The sequence below is a fragment of the Peromyscus maniculatus genome, chromosome 4 (assembly GCF_049852395.1).
Source record: "Peromyscus maniculatus bairdii isolate BWxNUB_F1_BW_parent chromosome 4, HU_Pman_BW_mat_3.1, whole genome shotgun sequence".
NCBI classification, from domain to species: Eukaryota; Metazoa; Chordata; class Mammalia; order Rodentia; family Cricetidae; genus Peromyscus; species Peromyscus maniculatus.
The window spans coordinates 120377158-120396802 of NC_134855.1; the positions used below are offsets into that span (position 1 = coordinate 120377158).

The window sequence follows — 19645 nt, forward strand, 5'->3', positions numbered from 1 at the left end:
GTGGGAGAGAGAGGGAGGCAGAGGACAGAGACAGAGAAGAAGTTACTCAGCAAACATGTCATCAAAGTGCAGAGGAATCACACATCCTTGTCCACGTAGAAGTTATTATTATGGGAAATGAAAGAATTGGACAGAAATGAGACTACCAGTTGGGTCCATGGGAGCAGGTGGTGGAAGGTCTGCCTTACATCAGAGCAGCACTTCTCTTGGCACAGTGCAGGAACCAAATGTCAGTATGCCCTCTGTCCTGACACTGTAGCTAAGCACACATACTTTCCCAGAGTGTGAAATACATGGTATTTAAAGTTCATGTGTAACAGTTTTGAGGAACTGAAATGACCAATGTGACCACACATACTTCATATAAATAAAACAAACGATGGCGCATACATATTGTTATAAAAAGGAATGTAACCCTCGGTGTTAGGTGCTCCTGTATGGAGAAATGGCTGCTTTAGTGCTCTGCTTTCCGCTTCCCTTTTGTTATTTGATGAGTCAAATTGGAACATTCTGATGCTTCTTGCATTGATCTGAGTCTTTATTTTTCCTTTTCCAACAGATGATAACAATGAAGGAGCAGCTGATGCTGACATGAAAGAAGATGCAGGTATTAAGACTGTGATTTTATTACTTGGGATAACATAGGGAACCAATTTTCTTTAGTCAAATCCTATAATTTTAAAAGAAAGACTGAATAAGATCAATAAAATGGAAATGTGTGTTCAACATCATAATTGGGAAGCAGCTATAGTAGCTCTTAGGCAAATATAGTTATTAGGCAAATACAGTTACTATGTTTAAGCGTTAAAGTGAACTTTGACCTTCTTGACAGAGTAAAGGAAAAAAAAAGAAAGAAACATTATGTTGTAGCATAACCAGAAGAGTTGTAAAGAAACCATCACCATATTTGGTGCTCAAGACAACAGTTTATTTTGCTGATAAGCTGGGTCTGAGAATTCCAGAGTAGAGGAAATTTATTCACCCGATTCTGTAAGATCTGCGCCTCAGTTAGGGGTTGGGCTATTCCAAAAATTTTGTAATTGCTTGTCTGGGTGATGGCTGGCTCAGCTATGAGCTGAAGCCTTACTGGGGGCTATTTCCAAACTTGAATACTCCAAGTGATCTAGAAGTCCTGCCGACATGGTGGCCAGCTGATTTTGTCTTGAAAGAGCCAATGAGCCAGAGAGATACTTCACCTTCTTAAGGTTAAGGTGGAGAAATCCCATAGCATCACTTCCTGCATTCTAGATGGTGGTGATTCATCCCAGCTTGTAAGGCATCCACTGTGCCTGTGGCCGTATTTGATGAATACCATATAGCACATACCATTCTCATTGTTAAGATATAAGACAATCATTCAACAATGGTTGATACACAAGGAAACCTGGTGGTTAAAAGTGTGAGCTCTGGCCTAAGGGAGCCACTCACTATGCCCATAAATACTGATTCATAGATCAGTAGACCCAAATGCAATTCTAGCTACACCTTTTGTTGACTTTGAATATCTTTCTACAATATTCATTGTTCACTTCTGGGGCACCACATTGTTTCAGTTAGAAGATTAAATGAGATAATGTGCCTTAAATGCTGCCACATTTTGTTTGGCTCTCTGTAAAGCTTCACTAAGCTGTTACTTTCTGTTGTATTTTTCTCATCTGTGGAACTAATTATATAATTAAGAGGCCCATATTCTCCATTTCAACAACCACAATGCTTTTGCCATGAAATGGGGCCAGCTTTCAAATTGTAAAACAGATATCTCAAAGATTCTAGTCTTGTGTAGTCTACAATTTGATGCCAGAGCATCCCCCTATAGGTTACTGACAATCTTGGTCTCAGCAGTTCCATTTCACAGAGCTTCAAATTCTGATGTGAAGGGTCTCATTAACTGGGAGTTTATTAAAAAAATCTTCTCAGCATTAGTGGAATTTTGTCCCTCTTGTATCAATCCATTCGCTACATCCAGATGTAGCATCGGCTCCCTTCTTCTTAAAAGTTGGACCAATAACCACAGCTTTTCCCTACTCTTCTCCAGTCTAGACATGTCTGATTTATAAGGTTCCCTTCTCTACAAAGGCAACAGACTCAGCTAATATGAGAAGTGGATGAAAGATCTGAAAGTTAGAAGCAGGGATGGAGGGAGCAGAGGAGGGGCTGTAGCAGTCTCTTTTGGTGACCTGCCTATGCTCCCTCAGCACTCATTCTTGGCTTTGAATGGAAACTTCCTAATGATATCTCTTATGGCCCTCAGCTGAGTGTTTTTTTTTTTCTTTTCATGTAAGAAAACTCAATGTTCTCTAAAGTAGCTCTCCAACCAATGATGGATAAAGCACCCTTCCAACCAATGATGGATAAGGGTTAGTTTCCCAGGATTCCTGTGGAGGTAGTATAGCTCAGTGAGAGTTGTTGTACAAGGACATTGGTTCAAACCTCAGCAAAACACACACACACACACACACACACACACACACACACACACACACACACACACACCAAAGACAAGTTCTAGGCTGTGTTGTATAACCAGTAGAAATATATGAGCTTCATATGTAATTTTATATTTTCTAGTACTTGTGTTAAAAAAATAAATGAAATTAACTTTATATAACACAATTATCTAAAAACATTATTACTCCAACCTATAATTAATATAGAAATTCTATTAGATGTGATATCTAAGTTTTAATTCTAAACCCTTGACATCCATACATATCTTGTATGCACATCTCGGTTCAGATTAACCAAGCACATTTCAAGTTCTGAAATACTGAAAATGTTTATAAAGCTGGAATATTAAACATCATGATTCTATATCTTTACCAAGAAGTCACCAATAGAGTTTAGCCTATGATGACTATAGTGGGACTTTTTCATGAATACATGCAGAATTTTCTGTCTTCTTTTTCTTGTCTTATTTCATTAATCCGTTTCTGATACTCCCTGAGATTAATTCTCAAATTAGCTACTTATACTCAAAACATTGTCCCATTATCTATACCTGGGGGAATGTAACCTAAGACAAGGACTCTGCTTGAATTTTGTGAAACATAAAGCCCAAGATAAAATTTCTATAAAAACTTCAATTCTCATGTGCGTCCCGGCACCGAGAGAGCGCTGACCCATCCAGCTCTCCGGTCCCCTGGCGCCTCCCCTCGCCCCGCCTCGTAGGCGTGACAGTTGCCAGAATCTCAATGGGGGTTGGAACTTCCAGAACCAAGCTGGAATGGCTACCCACTACATGTCTTATTTTTAAAAATCTATCCTAGATTAACTTGTATAAGTCCAGTGTTATTTTTAGTTATTCTCATGCATTGCTTTGCATGAAGTGTTCTTGGACGATTCTTCAGCTATAGGGGTTCTGCCCTTTAAGCCAGCTTTATGTCCCATGGATCATGTGCCTCAGTGCCACAGGTACACATTTCTAGGCAAAGGGACTTGACTTCTTAAGTAGAGTTACCCAAAACATTGATTCATTTTAAAGAAATTGTTGAAAGGAAGGAGGACTCCACAAGCTAGAATCAGCATTTGCGGTCTGGAGTATTATCATTATTTCTGATTCCAGTTCCATCAGATACCCAGGAAGTTCTGCCTTCAACATCTGGACAAGTCACACTCAGTGATCTGTGATGCCAAGACAAAATAGGTGTGGGGAGCTAGTTTGCATCTCCTAATGTTTAAGTTTTGAAACCATGGGAGACTCATGTGCCGGATGGTCCATAGCATTCCAGCTGGCTCTGACAGACGTTGCTGTGCAGGCTGGTTTCATTCTAATCTCCTGGTGGAGTATGTTGGTCTGCAAGATGAATTCAGCTCTCTCCTAAGACCATTCTCTTTTGCCTTCCCTCTGCCATACATCACCTCTTTTCACAGAAGCAGGAAAGTTACATAGATGATTAAGAATACAGTTGACCTAGTAAAGGGCTCCTTGAGTGATTCAACCTGATAACAGATAATATTGAGTGGCAGTGAATAACAACTTCAATATCAAAAAGCAACATCGTGCTTCTCAATTGGCTCTTTGGGTGATTTGAGTTCCGATGGGAAGCTTCTGATGATTTCACAGGTGTGATATTATCAGCCATGCACTTTTTAAAGCTCCCAACATGAGAGCTGGGGGAGATAGCAAAATTGATTGGTGTGAACTGGCTCAGGTCAGGCTTAGCATACCTCTGAGCACACCAGACTTCAACTAGGCATTCTTTTGTGCAGTTCACTGGATGTACATGAGTTTATTTCACACAACAACTGACAAAGAAAGACTTTGATTATGTGTTAGGCTTCAATTAATTCTTACTTAAATAGTGGAGCCAGAATTTGAATCCAAGTTTGTCTTACCCCAGAATTAATGTAATTTAACTTTTTGCTCTGGTCTGTAGACCCTTAGAGCAAATGGAGAAGCATCTCAAATAGAGTTGATAGATCTTCAAGGTGACATTCTCCCCCTGAAAGAAACAAGCTGGCTTAAACACTTAGAATTTCCCTTTAGTCCTTTAATCATTCTTAATTCAAGTACAACAAATGTTTCCCCATGTCCTTCCATCTCCATGCCCACACACTCTTGACCTTGACCCAGCAGGGCTCCACCCGTGTCAACCATTGCAATGCTGCTCACCTAGGGGAGGGGAGGAAAGGGGGAGGCATGCTCATGGCCAAGCTCCAGAGTCCAGCCTTTGCCAGAAGCAGGCAACCTAAAATAGTACACATTAAGAAGGCCCATTACATTGTTTTCAAAGAGAAACACTATTAGCTTCTCCTTCAGCTCCCTTCAGACCAAGAGGGAGTGACTCCCCTACTGAGCCTCAACATGACCTTTGCACAGAGGCCATGTTTATTGGTGACTTTTATTTGAATACCCCATGGACATCAGGAAATGATCAAATACTCTTGAATTTCACACATGCCCTTCTATGCAGCAAGCTTCCACGTCCACTGAACACTCAGGGAGTAGTTTAAAATAGAAAGTGCTAGAACTTGGGGGGTATTAAAGAAACTTTAAATGTAGGCAAACAGATGTCTTTGGAAACTTCACCTAGACCCTAAGAATTTCTATTAAGGTGGAAAATCACAAACTTGGAATGTAATTACCAAAATCTTCAGGTGTAAGAAACCCTGGCTTGAAGTTGCATTTTCATCTCTGGAGACTCTTGCCTAGCCCCCAGGATAGCTCTCTTCAGGGTACAACTGGGCTAGATCTTCTAATGGTGAGATCACAATGTTGCCTTGCCTGTTTTGTGACTCTCAGTGGACCTAATATTTGTATGCAATGAGCCGCTTGAGAGACCTCATTTCTGGTTTTGCTGAACCATTCAAAGGGTCAGCATGCATCTCACACCTGTGACAGAAGCCGGGAAGTTGCTAATGCAGTCATCAGCAATATTTTTCACCCTGGCCTTGGTAATAACCTTAGCCATGACTGACTTGTGACCACATAAAACCTAGCTAGCCTCATGCCCCACACCTTTGTAGTCTATGATGTCAAAAATTTTAATAGTACATCTATCAAATGTGGGATTTTTTAAATTGTTATTCTGTTTCTTTCTGAATAGATGAAAGAGAGAAGGGGAGATATGAGTTAGTCAGAGCCTCATAGTGTAATTTTAGAATTCTGCTGCTAAGGGGATGAGAACTAGGCTATTATATCTTGGACTTAAAGAACCAATGAAACAAAAATAAAATGACTCTAACATAAAATTCTCACTGTACTTCTCAGTACCAAGGATTCAGGAGGGATGTGAAAAAAAGAAGTGCCCTTTTCTCATGAAACTTTGAGTAGGTTGTGTGTGTATATATAAATGTACAGTAAAGACATAAACAAGGCAGTGAGATAATTCCAGACACAAATGATGTGTTTTTGAAAAGCTTCCCTTGTAGGCTCTTTACATTGTATGGTAAGGGAAAGCCTCCCCTGCCTCCCACCACTGGGGGTGGAACATTGAGTTTAGTCTGGAAAAATAAAAAGAGTAAAAAGAAACCCCCAAACTAGGCAGGAATGTGCTAGAGTTACAGGAGTGGGGTACAGTAACAAAAGTCCTGGAACAGGAATCAGCCTACCCTTGGTTCAAAAAATTAAAATAAAGGGGGGGGGGAGATGGCTCAGCAGTTATGAACACTGGATGTTCTTCCAGGGGACCCAGCTTCAATCGCCAGCACTCTCATGGCAGCTCATGACTACCTGTAACTTCAGTTCCAAGGGATCCTCTACCCTCTTCTGGTTTCTTCGGACACTGCACACACGTGGTGCAGAGACACACATGCATACAAAACATCCACAGATAGAAAATAAAAATGAAGGCGAAATTGAAGAAAAACATGAAAGGCAAAGGGGAGGTAAAACTATAGATGTCATCAGGGCCAGGTGGCACATTGTGCTCTGCGGTGGAAGTGGATGAGGATGAGGAGTAGTGATTTTTAAACAGGGAGCACCCAGATCTGATTTATGTTCTAAAAGCTCACAGTGTGGAGCAGCAGAAGCAAGGTTCTTAGAAGAGGAGATTAGAAGGCTAGAAGCAGGACCCGAGAAACAGCAAGAGGTGCTGCTAACTCAGGTGCCAGGACAATTCATAACAGACAAGTATAGGATATGTGAGAGCAAAGATGGCATGATCAGTTGGTTTAGGAGGGCAGATGAGCACAAATTTAAATGGTGATACCTAGGCTTTAGTTTGAAATGGTTCTACAAGTATGCAATGCCATTGTCCCAGACATGGAGTACTGCAGAGAGAAGTTTGTACACAGGATGGGTAGTTCTGACTGGGTTTAGATTTGGGATTCCTGATGTGGGTTGAATGAGGGGAAACAATTCCGACTGAGAGGATAGGACACCTAAGTCCCGGCCTTGCATGGGGTAATAGTGAGGGTGGCTTTGGGACCTGTAACCTGTGAAGAAGGCCAGCTGATAGTGACTTTAACCTTACTTTAGGGGCCATTCAGCCCACAAAGAGTACCGGTATTCCATAAAGTAGATTTCTTGGCTTCCCCATTGACAGAAGCTAGCAGGAAGATAGAGTATTGAGTTTTCTTGGCACAAGCCAGGGCGTCTTGTCTTAGGGTGCAGAAAGAGTTGTTAACAGGTTGAGAATGGAATGCAGAAGCAAACAGAAGACCTCCAGACATCCAGCCCCAAACCCAAAACATGATGCAACAAAGGCAGACAACACCAACACTGAGCTCAGCAGAAAGATTAGGTAGAAACTGTAACTCAAAACCAGCAAACATCCTAATCAGATGGGGTAGACAGAGGGGTTTGTCCAGACTCCTCTCAGTCTTTACTAGTCCCTGTGGGTAGATTTAAGAAAACATTGAGAAAATTGTTAAACACAATAGATTAGTCAGGGACATATGAGAGTGCTATTAGAGTCTAGATTACAAAAGAAGCATGTTAAATAGAAGCAGAATCATTCCCAGTGCCCTGTCACCTCAAAAGTGAGGTGACATTTTATTTCATTTTGCCTACCTTTGAAGACTAAGAGGAAAGGCATAATGGCACATGCTAAGACATGAAATGTAAAGGAGCACCTCTTGGACTTCTCTTACACAGAACTATTCAATTTTTAAAGTAACACATATGTATGTTTGGACATTTGTATGAATCATGGATGATGTCTACAGAAAAATATTGGAGCTTAAGTTTAAGTGTATGTAGAAAGATGGAGAATCCAAGCTCCTTGCCAAAATTTAGTTCAGCCACAATGACAGATGGATCTGTAGTTAAGGCTCAGTGAGTGTGTGTGTGGGGGGGGGGGGGTGTCGGGGGGGAGGGTTACTAAGGAGAAAACATCTTTAAATTTCAACACATTCTGAACCTTACGGGTAAATATTTAAGTAAGAATTATTAAATCTTTGTACTTCCAGAAGGGCTAGAGCCTAAAGGCCTTTCTCCACCTCACAAGAAGAGCAAAGCGAAGAAACCAGAAAGTTCAAAAGACTCCAGTGAAGGTAAGTCCTGTGCCTCCTGCTTCCTTTCAAAAATTATACCATGGAAACAAGCTTTCATTTCATTTGTAAAGTATGTGTATACTTTCACATTTAGATATTCTTGAGGGTTAAAAAAATGCCACAGAACAATTTGATTATGCTTTCCTTATATGTTCAGTATCTTTAGTAAATACAAGAAATCAGATTTGTCATTGTTGTTAAAGAAAGAGAAAACATACAAGTTTTAATGTTCTCTATGTAGCGTAGTTTGCATTTCTATAAGGTGAAATTGTGTGACTTGTATTAAAATCAAGATGTCCTCAAACCATGTAGAACTGAGAGTCAAGGCATATATATGATGAGCAGTTCTGTGGCTATTGTCTTATTGGGATCATTTGGTTTTTTGCATGAACATGTTTTCAGGGTTTCCAGAATCAAACCTCAGCAATGATGCTGCAAACATCTCTCTTCTATTTTCTAGAGGCCAGTGTATCTGTGCATTTTCCAGTGAATGGGCAAGTCCTCTTGGGTGCAGGATTCTGAAGGAATGATGCTGTCTTTAATAGCCCTGGTGCAGCCTACAGTCTGGCAAATTTTCTTTGAAAGGTGGATGGGGTGTGTTTTCAGAGTATAGTTTCTGAATGGTAGAATGGGTACATCCTCTGCTTGCTTGCCTGGAGTTCTACTTCGTGCTTAGAGAAATGAAGAGTCTGGTAACACTGTTGCTGTCACATTGGGTCTTGATGAAAACTCACCTTCTCCTCTATGGAAGGAGAGTGTATATTCATTGAAGGAAAGGCTGTGAAGGACACAAAGAGGAGGAGCTGGAGACAGAGCATGTGTAGGTAAAAGGAGAGGATGGAGAAAGGGGGATTACTGGTAAAATTATTAAGGCCACTCCACGTAGTTAAAAGGGAGGTTTATTTTGTGGGGTAACTTACAAATGAAGGGATAGGTTGCAGGGTCTGGGAAAGGTGTAGCTAGGAAGAGTTTTTATGTGCAGTACAGCCTGAGAAAATCTGGGAAGGCTCTGACCTAGGGCTGACATCAGCCTGGCCATGAGCAGAAGAGCCTGGGCTCTAGAACCCCCTTGTTTAGTCACCATTGCAAATAGACCCCAGTGTCAGCTAAATGTTGCAGTGGATCCCTAAGTGTGGCTGCTGAGTGCCATCAGCTAACTTCTAACCTAGCAGCGGGATCTTGCTAGAATAGAGAGCTTAGGGAACACACCCCCATAACTATCCAGCATCCTGGTAGGTGTTGGGTACCAGCTGATAGATAATGGCATTGCTCTCACCCTCCACAGGTTAGACCCAGCTGAGAAGGCAGCTATAAGAAATGTGGGATCAGAGTATTGGCTTCAGCCCTAATGCAGGCAATGCAGAGCACCTGTTCAACCTGCCCCATGGGTCTTCTCAGGCTGGGTTTCACTTCTAAAATGGTGACCTCAATACATACAGAACAGAATAAGTCACATCCTTTCCGTAGGCAAGTGGGGTTGAGATCAAGGTGAGCCAGGGCTCTTCCTTCTCCCAGACTCACTGAAGGAGACAGAGAGATAGAAAGGGGCACAGCAGGGGACGGTCCCTCCCTTCCATGCAAGGACTGAAAAATGAGCCTTTCCTACAAATGGTAACAAATAAAATAAGGAGTGGTTAGCAGAGGCCTGGCATTCTATTAGTGATGACAGTCACCTTTATGACCATCTCAGTCAGGAACAAGCTAGGCTAAGCACTGTACTCATTCAGTGCAATGTGTTTAGATGGTTAGAACAATTTGCAGAACACTTATAAACGTGGTGAAGGTCGGGGGCTCTGCCTGGCATCAGTTGGCAAACCTTGCTAGTATCTGAGGAGGAGACTAGTAAATGTACCCTTCTCAGTGTAACTGCTGCATCCTTTCCTAGGAGATCTCTGAAGATCAAACTTGTGAAGAGTTAGGGGCAAAACCACAACTGTTTTTCCCTGGAGAGGCTACCCCCTACAAGATGGTTGCCAACCAATGCATTGTTTCTATTGAAGGTGGTTTTCCAGACCTGGAGTCCATTGTCAATATAAATGTAGACATGCTGTGACTTATTCTTCTAAGCTACTCCTTGTGACTCCTTAAAGCTTCTTTTACCTCCTCATTAAGTGGCTTTGTTCAGGAAACATCATCCCCTAATCCTGATATGACTCAGTGGTACAGTTTCATCCCCTCCAAATGTGATCTCAGAATTGGCTGAGTCATAATATCTGGGAGGATAATGTGATACCTATGTTACCAGGGACATTGTGACAGTGGCATCATGGTGAAATATAAATACTAGTCACTTCACAAACATGGGGATTATGCTTTAGCCCTATGACAGTCTCAAAGGCAAATAGAAATTAGTACATCCCAGAGAAGAGGTGGGGGAGAAAAAGTGAACCTGACAGGCAGGGTTGATGGATCAGGATATGGCTCTTATTTATCTGTGTATCTATTTTGACAATAATGTATGTACCTGACCCTATACATGGCACTGTGCACACTTCTCATTTCTCTGATAATTCAGAAAAGCAGCCAGCTGTCTTTCATGTCTGCAAGCTGAACACTGCTCCTGGGTCAGGGACACATTGTGGTGTAGACCATGGCCTCTTCCTTCTGCTATGCCCTCCTGCTATAGAACTTACAATATTTCTAGCTTAGTGTTTTCTCTTTCCACCTCTCTTCCAAATCCTTCTGGCATAGGATTTTATTTATAAGTCCCTCTGCTTAACACCCTGTGACTTTTATTCTCTTCCCTTAGCTTCCTGCTTGACTTGCTACCCTCACAGAGATGACTGGCTATCAGAGCGTAACCTCAGAAAGGGTCAAAGGAAGCAAAGTCACCAGGCTTTTCTGGTGTCGTTTAATCATCTGTATTTAGATCCAGCAGAATTCAGAATTTTCTTTGTACCAAGTTTTTTATAAGCACAGGCTGCAAAGGTCTCTTTAACATACCCAAGTCCACTCAGTCTCTTAATGTCATCATTTCTTTTCTTTCAAAAATGATGCAGCATATGCAATCCTCTTCCCCTCTGACTTCTGGAAATTATTTTTAATATTTTAAAAATTGCATATGCTGGTGTCTGCTTGTATGTGGGTAAATCCACATGAGTGAATGTATCCACAGAGGTCAGAGGCATTGGATGCCTGGATCTGGAGATACAAGCAGTTATGAGCATCCAGATATGGAAGCTGGTACCCAAACTTGGTTCTCCTGGAAAAACGTTTGTGCTCTTAAATGCTGATCCATCTTTGTGCACCCCAGCACTAGTTTTGTGTAAGAGGAGATACTAATCATTATAGCTTTAATTGAAGCATTACTAGTTTACTAAATATTTTTCTAAAATATTAAGCATAAAAAATCAGTTTCTGAATATACCTTTACACTTGTTTTTGTAATGCAATGGGTTCAAAAAGAAGCAAACTATTTTGCCTGACAGCTCATGACCACAATAAACTCTGATTTAATCCATTGCAATACCATACCAGTATTAACATTGTTGATAGTTTTAGACCACTAATTGAATTCCTACCATCTGTTAATACACCTAGAAGCTAACACATCATGGAAACTGTTATTTTATATATACACACACATATATGTATATGATTGTATACATATATACATACATACATATATACACACACATATGTATAAAACCATACACACATACATAGTTAATGACAGTTGTGTTCATTCCAACTTCTGATATTTTTTTCTTACAAAATAATTGAAAGAATTGACTCAGTTATAGAGAACTTTAATGGAAATGCCTTTCACACTCTTCTTCATATTTGCAAAATTATATATGTACAATTCTCCTTGGCAAAAATCTGACTTCATCCAGAAAATGTAGTTAATTTGATTTTTTGTTTTACTCTTTTTTCTGAATAAAAAGTTGAACCTGATGCTATCTATGACATTTCAAAGCTATTTCCCTCAAATTCGTACCCATTCTCTGGTTGTTGAGAAGTAATTTCCCATTTAACTGTTGCTTTTCTTTCGCTTGTCTCTTCCCTCTGGATGCTTTCCCAAGCCACTCTGTGCTTTTTGTGTCTCCTGGTTTCAATATGATATGGTTAGGTTCACATTTCTTTTTATTTCTTTTGGATATTTGTTGAATTTCTTGGGATGGGGACCAGCGTCTTTTGTTAGTTTCAAAATTCCACACTCCTTTCCTCACCAAATAATATTAAAACATTACCCCATTGCTGCTGTCTACTATTCCTTAGTACCTTCTGGATTTTAGCCATGTTGTGCACCCTGCCCCCCCCCACACACACACACACACTCCTTTTTTTCTGGCTCTTCTTCTCAAATGCCTTCTGGTTATTTTTTTTTTCAAGTCTGTTATTAAGTTTTCTAATTTTCTATACAATCCTATTCAATGTGATGTTTAGTTCACTTAATTTCTCATTACAGTAACCCCCCACCCTGCACTTTTTTAAAATAACTTTTATTTGCAAAGGCATTTAGTCATTCTTTGGTTCAACAGCCACTTAAACTACAACTTTCTGTAATCTGTGCCAGGTATCACTGCATATGTCTGCTTCTACAGCCTTTGCTTCTGTAAGGTCATACTTGCGTTAATTTCCTTTTTGTCTTCTTTTTCCCATTTTCTTGGGTTTTCATTCGTAGGGACTTTTTGTAGTTGGTTTATGAACTCCTTCATTTATATCTGGCTTCCTGAAATTTCTGAAGATGTCAGTTTAAGAAGACCTTAAATACATGTTTGACTTACTGTTTTATTTGCTAATGTTTATGCACGAGCAATTGCATAGACTCCATGAAATGTTAAAACATTTCCACTGTACTCATGAAGCAAGCATGACCTGTCTATGCCTTACATCAGCGAGACCCAAGTGATCCTCAGAGTGGACTTTAATCTGCATCGTTGGCATCACGAGGGGATAAGTTTGACATGTACACACTAGGACTTCTTCCTAAGCCAGCTGGTTCAGACCCCCCCCCCCCCCGAGCTGGAGCCAGTAATCATGTGGTTTGCAACCTTCCAGGTCATTCAGATGCATTGCTGGAGCTTCTAGCAGCACTGTTCTCCAGTGGAGACCATTTGGTTAGAAGGTGCCTCCAAGAGCTTGCATATAAGCATATAACTAAATTCAAATTCTTTCTGTTCTGACATCTAAGGGGATCCCTTACTACAATGTCAGCTCAGCTATGTAGTCGGGAGTCACATAAAAACATTGATAGAAAGATAGATGGATGCTAGATACAGATAAAACAGACATACAACTATGAATATAAATGCATGCTACCTATAAATGTTCATACACACTATATTTTCTGGAACACACACACACTAATAGTTATGTCTGTGTGTGTATAATTGACTCAAGAAATTATCTTGGCAGAGGGGAAGATTTTTAAGAACATAAATATAAAATACTATATATTATATTTGAGCATAAATATATTATATACACATTTATAAAATAAAAGCAGATTTTCATCTATAAAAATCACTAGACTGATGCCACTTTTCCATCATATTTTTACACAATGCCCTATTATTTTGACTCCTGCTCTGCAGTTGCCTCTACGGGGAATATTCAGCAAGTGTGCATGGAATGCTCAGTCTTCAGAAAATCTCACTCTTGTGACCCTAAATCAAGCAGCACTATATTACACATTAAAATATGAATGATCTCTTTAGTCAGATGAAATTCTTTGTGGAAACATTTTCAGAAATAAGAAAGGATGATATTAGTTTGAATATTCTGTAAGCATTAGAGTTATTAACTTTTACTAAAATAATTTTTTCTGAGTCCTTGAACATGTACCTCATATTTCCTGAGAGGCAGAATTTTCCCTCTGCTCTATTATTTCCTTTGCATATTAGAGTATTGTGTGACATGCTGTTTGGTGAGTGGCTGGGTGGAAGGGGCATTCTATCTTTCAGAATGCCATGCAGCAGTTCATGCATTATATTCATAAGCATGATCTTTAATTTAATTTTTTTGACAAGTTCAGTGAAGGGTAAAATCAGGCAGTCATAATTCTGACTTTGCCATCACTCAAAGGAGCTCAGTGATTGACCAGCATTGAAGAAGCAGAAATGAGGACGACAGCTTTCTTGAGAAAAAAAAAAAAAAAAAGCTTTGTGTCACCCTGTAGACTTTAAAATACAAAGAGTTTAAACAAACTAAATTTCTGTGGCAAAAATTAGAATTCAGTAAATGCCTACACGGCCATCTTGCTTTCAATTTACTCTATATTACCCATGATCTGGGAGCACTTGGAGCTTTCCTCTGTCCATAGAAACAGCCGACAATTCATTTGGTTTATAGCTGTGCCCTCCACAGTTACCCATTCCATGCAGCTGTGGGCATGATGCAGGATTAGCACTCAGATTCCAAAGCAAATTTAGAAAATGTCAGCACTGTGACTTTCTCTGTGGTGAGAAGGCTGAGCTTGCCAGGGGAAGGGAGCCACAAATCTTGTTTGAACAGGAGGTATTCCAGTTTTATATGCCTATTGCCATTGTTGTTAATACCAGTCCCCCTCATGTTTGGAGGTATCCTACATAGGGTGATAAGATATATGTGAGCTGGGCAGTGGTGGCGCACGCCTTTAATCCCAGCACTCGGGAGGCAGAGCCAGGTGGATCTCTGTGAGTTTGAGGCCAGCCTGGGCTACCAAGTGAGTCCCAGGAAAGGCGCAAAGCTACACAGAGAAACCCTGTCTTGAAAAAAATATATATATATGGTCCCTGCTACACATAAAATATGGGCAGACCTCCTGCCTTTTCAAATTCTGCTTCCATTTTAGGGAAGTTTTTCTAACCTAAGGCTTGCGTTCCCATACACTACAGTGAAAGGAGTAGCCCTGCTTTGTGTGACCACAGGGAGACTTGAACAAAATGCTATATAGAAATTACCCAGCATATTTGCTGGATAGAGGAGCTAGTGGGTTGAAGCATATTGAATATAAAACAAGGAAACTTCCCTCCCACAAAAAGTCACTTATTTTATTTATGAATCCTTGAAACTCCTGTTAATGTGATCAAAATATGTTGTAACTAGAGTAAGGTTGAAATGTACGGACTCCATCCCCTATCTCACTGGCTTTCTCTCATATTTCCCTTAAGTTCGTTCACTCAGTACTCCCTCCCCGACTCCATTGCATTAGTTAAAAATAGATCTTCTCCAAGCCTGTTTTCTCCTTCAGATCTCCTCTTCAAATTATGCTTCCCAAGAAAGCACTCTATCTAAGCGTTTTCACAAGTGCGCAGAATATTTTTTTTCTACTTCCACTTACTACCTCCAAAACTTAGAGAGGGCGTAGACTAGGTCAAGGAATGAAGGACAAGCAGTCTTTGGTTATGGCTATTCGGTCATATCTTGCTGTTGAGACAGTCATTGTCAACCCTCCAGATCTCCTTCTTCTGAGAGAAACAAGGCTCTCTTCTCTGCCTTTGTCCTGCTGTTGTAGGTGAGTGTTTCTCAAGGTATGGATGATAGAACCCTACAGTGGCATCTTCTAAAGCCCTCTCAAGATACTTGTGAAGGCAAGTGACTTTCACAGAGAGAGATGTACTTCCTAAAGTCTTGATGTGCCTGTAATACAGAATGGGTGGTACCATCCCCCCTCCCTCTGCAGTGGAGGGGGGGGGATGGTACCAGATGGTATCCACAGCATCCTTCCTCCAAACATGTCCACCATCTGGACAGAGTTTCTCCAAGCATTCAATGCACACCCTTTTGTTGAGTACCATAGGGGTGCTCCTTCTCTCTTGTTTTACTTTCTCAGATTTTAGTTCCTCTTGTTTAGGTGTGGTCTGAAAATACTAAATGAAAAAAAAAAAAAAAACAGAAACAAGTAACCCCATAAGCTCTAAATAACTTTTACTAGGATATGTTACAATCCTATTTTGTAAGTAGGAATTTTTAACCTCTTTTTGTGTCCACCTTATAAATTATTAACTAGAAATACAATTGAGTGCAGAGATTATTTTAGGTGACTTGGACATCGTGGGTTCTCGTGCATTCACTTCTGCATGAAAGGTGTCTTACTGTCATCACGCTGTGGGTATCAGCCAGCATCTTCCCTGTTAAGTGATGACCATGAAGTTTCTGTCATTCATGGCTGCCAACCTTAGGCAGCGAGGATGAAAGAACCAAAGGAAGAAAAGAAGAGGGGTGTGCTGTGACCTTCATGGCGTTGGGATTGGCCTAACTAGGGCAACAGGGGAATAAAAAAATGACAGACACATACACATAGAAAAGCTGGCATCCTGGGTCTCAGGCTGCAGTCCTCCTGGAAAAGGAAGCCGTGTTGGGACTCTGCACATACTCTCAGCTTTTGTACTTGGACCAGAAGAAGGTCTTGCCATTCCTGTGGGACTGAAGCATTGGGGTCCTTGATGTGGTCACTTTCGTGTCAACCATACACCTTCACTTAGTACATCATCTGCTCCCCAAGAGGGAGGGAAGCCGTCATAGATAGTTAATGGAAACAAACCTGACCTAGGTGGGAAACAGAATTCTGAATCTTACTTTTATCCTTCCAGAATGCAGTATAATCCTCCATTTAGTCTTGTCGGATGTTTCTTTTAGATATCAAACTCTGAAAATCTACCTCAACATCAGACATATAAAAAATGATTCTTTACGAGCTCTTTCCTGCATTCTCAGTGAATATTTATATCCTTAATTCAAAATCTCTGAATCATGCTTTTCATGGCCACACCGGCTTCTGAGAACATGTAGGGCCACCCTCTCTGGTCACAGATGAGAAAAAGTCTCTTTCACTTCTTTTTAGGCTTATTTTGTTTTACATGTATGACTGTTTTGTCTGGAAATAGAATTACCTGCATGGCTGGTGCCTGTGGAGGGCAGAAGAGTGGGTCATATCCTCTGGGGCTAGCATTACAGAGGGTTGTAAGCCACCATATGGTACTGTCAACCAGACCCAGTCCATGTTTGAAGAACTCATCTAAGTTGATACTAAGTAAGCTAATAAAAGAACAAAGGAAGGAATCTATTGAACAGATTCCTACAGAGCGTCTTCTAAATGTATTTAAAAGGTTTTCCTTTTTTTTTTTTTTTTAAGTTGTATAGATGCCTGTGAGTTATTTGGACTATATTTGTTTAAACCTTCAGTTCATCACAGAGGATGAGGTTCACATCCATTCACTTTTGTTTCATTGAAAACTCACAGCTATAGGGATGAAGCATTAGAGTGATCTCTCTCTCTCTCTCTCTCTCTCTCTCTCTCTCTCTCTCTCTCTCTCTCTCACACACACACACACACACACACACACACACACACACACACTTGAAGGTGTCACCGCGACAATAGGACAATTGAGGACTTGTGATATCAGGTACTAACTTTTCAACAGATAGCAGTTTTGTGTGTTTTGTCTTTAAAGAGCACTGTTTAAAAAAGAAACAGTATTGGAATTTCACATTAGGGTTTGCTTTTGTATTTCATAATCTCAGTTTTCTATTGCAGTGAAGTTGTGCTTTCCTACTATTCCAGAGAGAACTTTAAAATTGTCCACCCATATCAGAATTACCTGGACACACACCATAGTCTCCTAAGGCCTAGCTCAAGCATGGCTATCCTTCCTCATATTTGTTACTCTGGAGCCATGAGGGGCAGTCTGGGGAATGAGCTTGCCACCAGGGATCACTCTGCCTGAGCAATGATGCACAAAACCCTAGGGTACGTTGTTCTCCTTGGGCACAAATGCTAGCAAATCCACTCGAAATATTTGTCATTTTCCATCCTGAGAATTCTCCACTCAAGCACTAACAACCTTTGCCCCTGGCAGGAAGAAGGAAGACACATGGTGTGTGAAAAAATGGAGAGAGGTGAGGAGGTGGTGATGATGCTGGGTAAAGTCGGGGCAGTTTTGTTGGGTGCTGCCTAACAGCTGCAAACTGCTCTTTTAGGGAGACTTGCTCATTCTTTCTAAGACAGCCACCGTGGCCAATGCCGATGGTACAGGCTCTGCAACTAGGCCCTCCCTTCAGCAAATCAGGAAGCGCATGGAGCTTGATGCAGAGTACCATTCCTCCTGGGAGCTCCTCACAATCTGCAAGAATAGACACCAAACAAGAAGCAAGAAACAGAAAACAAACTTTTTTCCTGAATAATTTGGGAGTCAGTTGCCAAGCCTCTGGCAGCATCCCTCATCTTCAAATAGTTCACTGAGGATCTTACAGGACCCTGAGCATTCCTCTTATAAAAGGTCAAAAGCAGGGGGCTGGGAGACAGCTGAGTGGGTGAAGTGCTTGCTATGCCAGTGTGAAGACCTGAGTTCAGATCCCCAACATCCATACAACACCAGCACTGGGTGGGGGTGGGGGGCTGGCAGGCCAGCCAGCCTAGACAAAATGTCAGGTTCATACTCAGTGAGAGACCCTCTCTCAAAAACCAACGTCAAAGAAGCAATTGAGGGAGATAACTGGCATCAGCTTCTGGCTTTTGCATGTGCCTGTAAGGATGAATGTAACTGCATGCACACTCCTTGTGCCCGCACACACAAGCACACGCACGAATGCCCATGCAAGAATGAACACTGATACAGCACTACTTTCAGACCCTAACAAGGTTTCACCAGTTTCCCAGTGATGTCCTTTATGAACCAAAGATCCTCTGCAAAGCCAAGGACTCTACCCTGTTGCCATGTGTCCTTGTCCTCCAGCTTGTAATGGCTCTTCTGATACAATTTGACTGTAGGATTCTTGACACTTTTGCACACCATAAGACAGTTTTTATTACATCATTTCTCTCTCTCTCTCTCTCTCTCTCTCTCTCTCTCTCTCTCTCTCTCTCTCTGTGTGTGTGTGTGTGTGTGTGTGTGTGTGTGTGTGTGTGTGTGTGTGTGTGCATGTGCAGGTACTACAGTGCTCATGTTAAGATTACTGGACAGATTTGGAGTTGATTCTCTTCTTCCACCATGTGGATCCCAGGGATTGAACTCAGATCATCAGGTTTGGCAGTAAATGCTTTTATCTTCTGAGCCCACAGCAAGATCCATTGTGATACGGAAAGCGATTCTGCCATTTCTTGCTGGGCTTTCTGCCAGGTTGATGAATCTCTGGATGAGACACTATCTAGTTCTGTGTGTAGAGATCAAAATGTATTCTAGTAAGGCCTGCATGGGCAATCTCTCTGTTTGTGCTTCCAGATCACTCTCCAACTTGCTTTGTATTTTGAAGCTGATGATCCCTTTACTGGACTCCCTCTCCTTCCAGCTTTGGGTTGTTTTACCAGTTTCTTGATTGTGTTTTATGCTTCCTAAGGAGGACTTTTTTTTTTTACCTTTTTGTTCGTTATTAATGAAATTTTCATAGCAAACCTGTGTGGTGCATGTTTTTGTATTTCAGTCTTTTGGTGGGTGTGGAGCAAGGAGTAATTAAAGTAATTTTTGTTTTGTTTCCGTGTGTGTGTGTGTGTGTGTGTGTGTGTGTGTGTGTGTGTGTGTGTGTGTGTTACCCTGCTGATGAACAAATGTCTGGCTCCCATTTAGATGTCATAGGCCCATACAGTGGGAACTTTTGGCAGAACACTAGTGGGGGCAGGAGAAGAGCACAGTGGCATTGTTTTCCTAGCTGAGCCAGCAAGCACTATTTTCCTTAGGCAACTTGAAGGTGGCCCTCTCCACCTCCAGCTCTTGTTCAGTTATGATGAACCACCTCCTAGGTCTGATGTTGGTAATGGCTCCCTCCATCGTTAGCTCCAGGGATC

The 19645-nt window shown here is 41.1% G+C and overlaps 1 protein-coding gene across 4 annotated transcripts in view; it reads left to right on the plus strand.

The window, feature by feature from the left end:
• The window catches only part of Macrod2 (mono-ADP ribosylhydrolase 2), a 1982629-nt gene that overhangs the window by 1798889 nt on the left and 164095 nt on the right, over window positions 1-19645 (plus strand). For all 4 annotated transcript variants that reach the window (XM_006983683.4, XM_042276356.2, XM_042276357.2 and 1 more), the window contains exons 10-11: window positions 560-607; window positions 7852-7935. In XM_006983683.4, the coding sequence (XP_006983745.1) occupies window positions 560-607; window positions 7852-7935 (132 nt within the window). The remainder of the gene's footprint in view (window positions 1-559; window positions 608-7851; window positions 7936-19645) is intronic.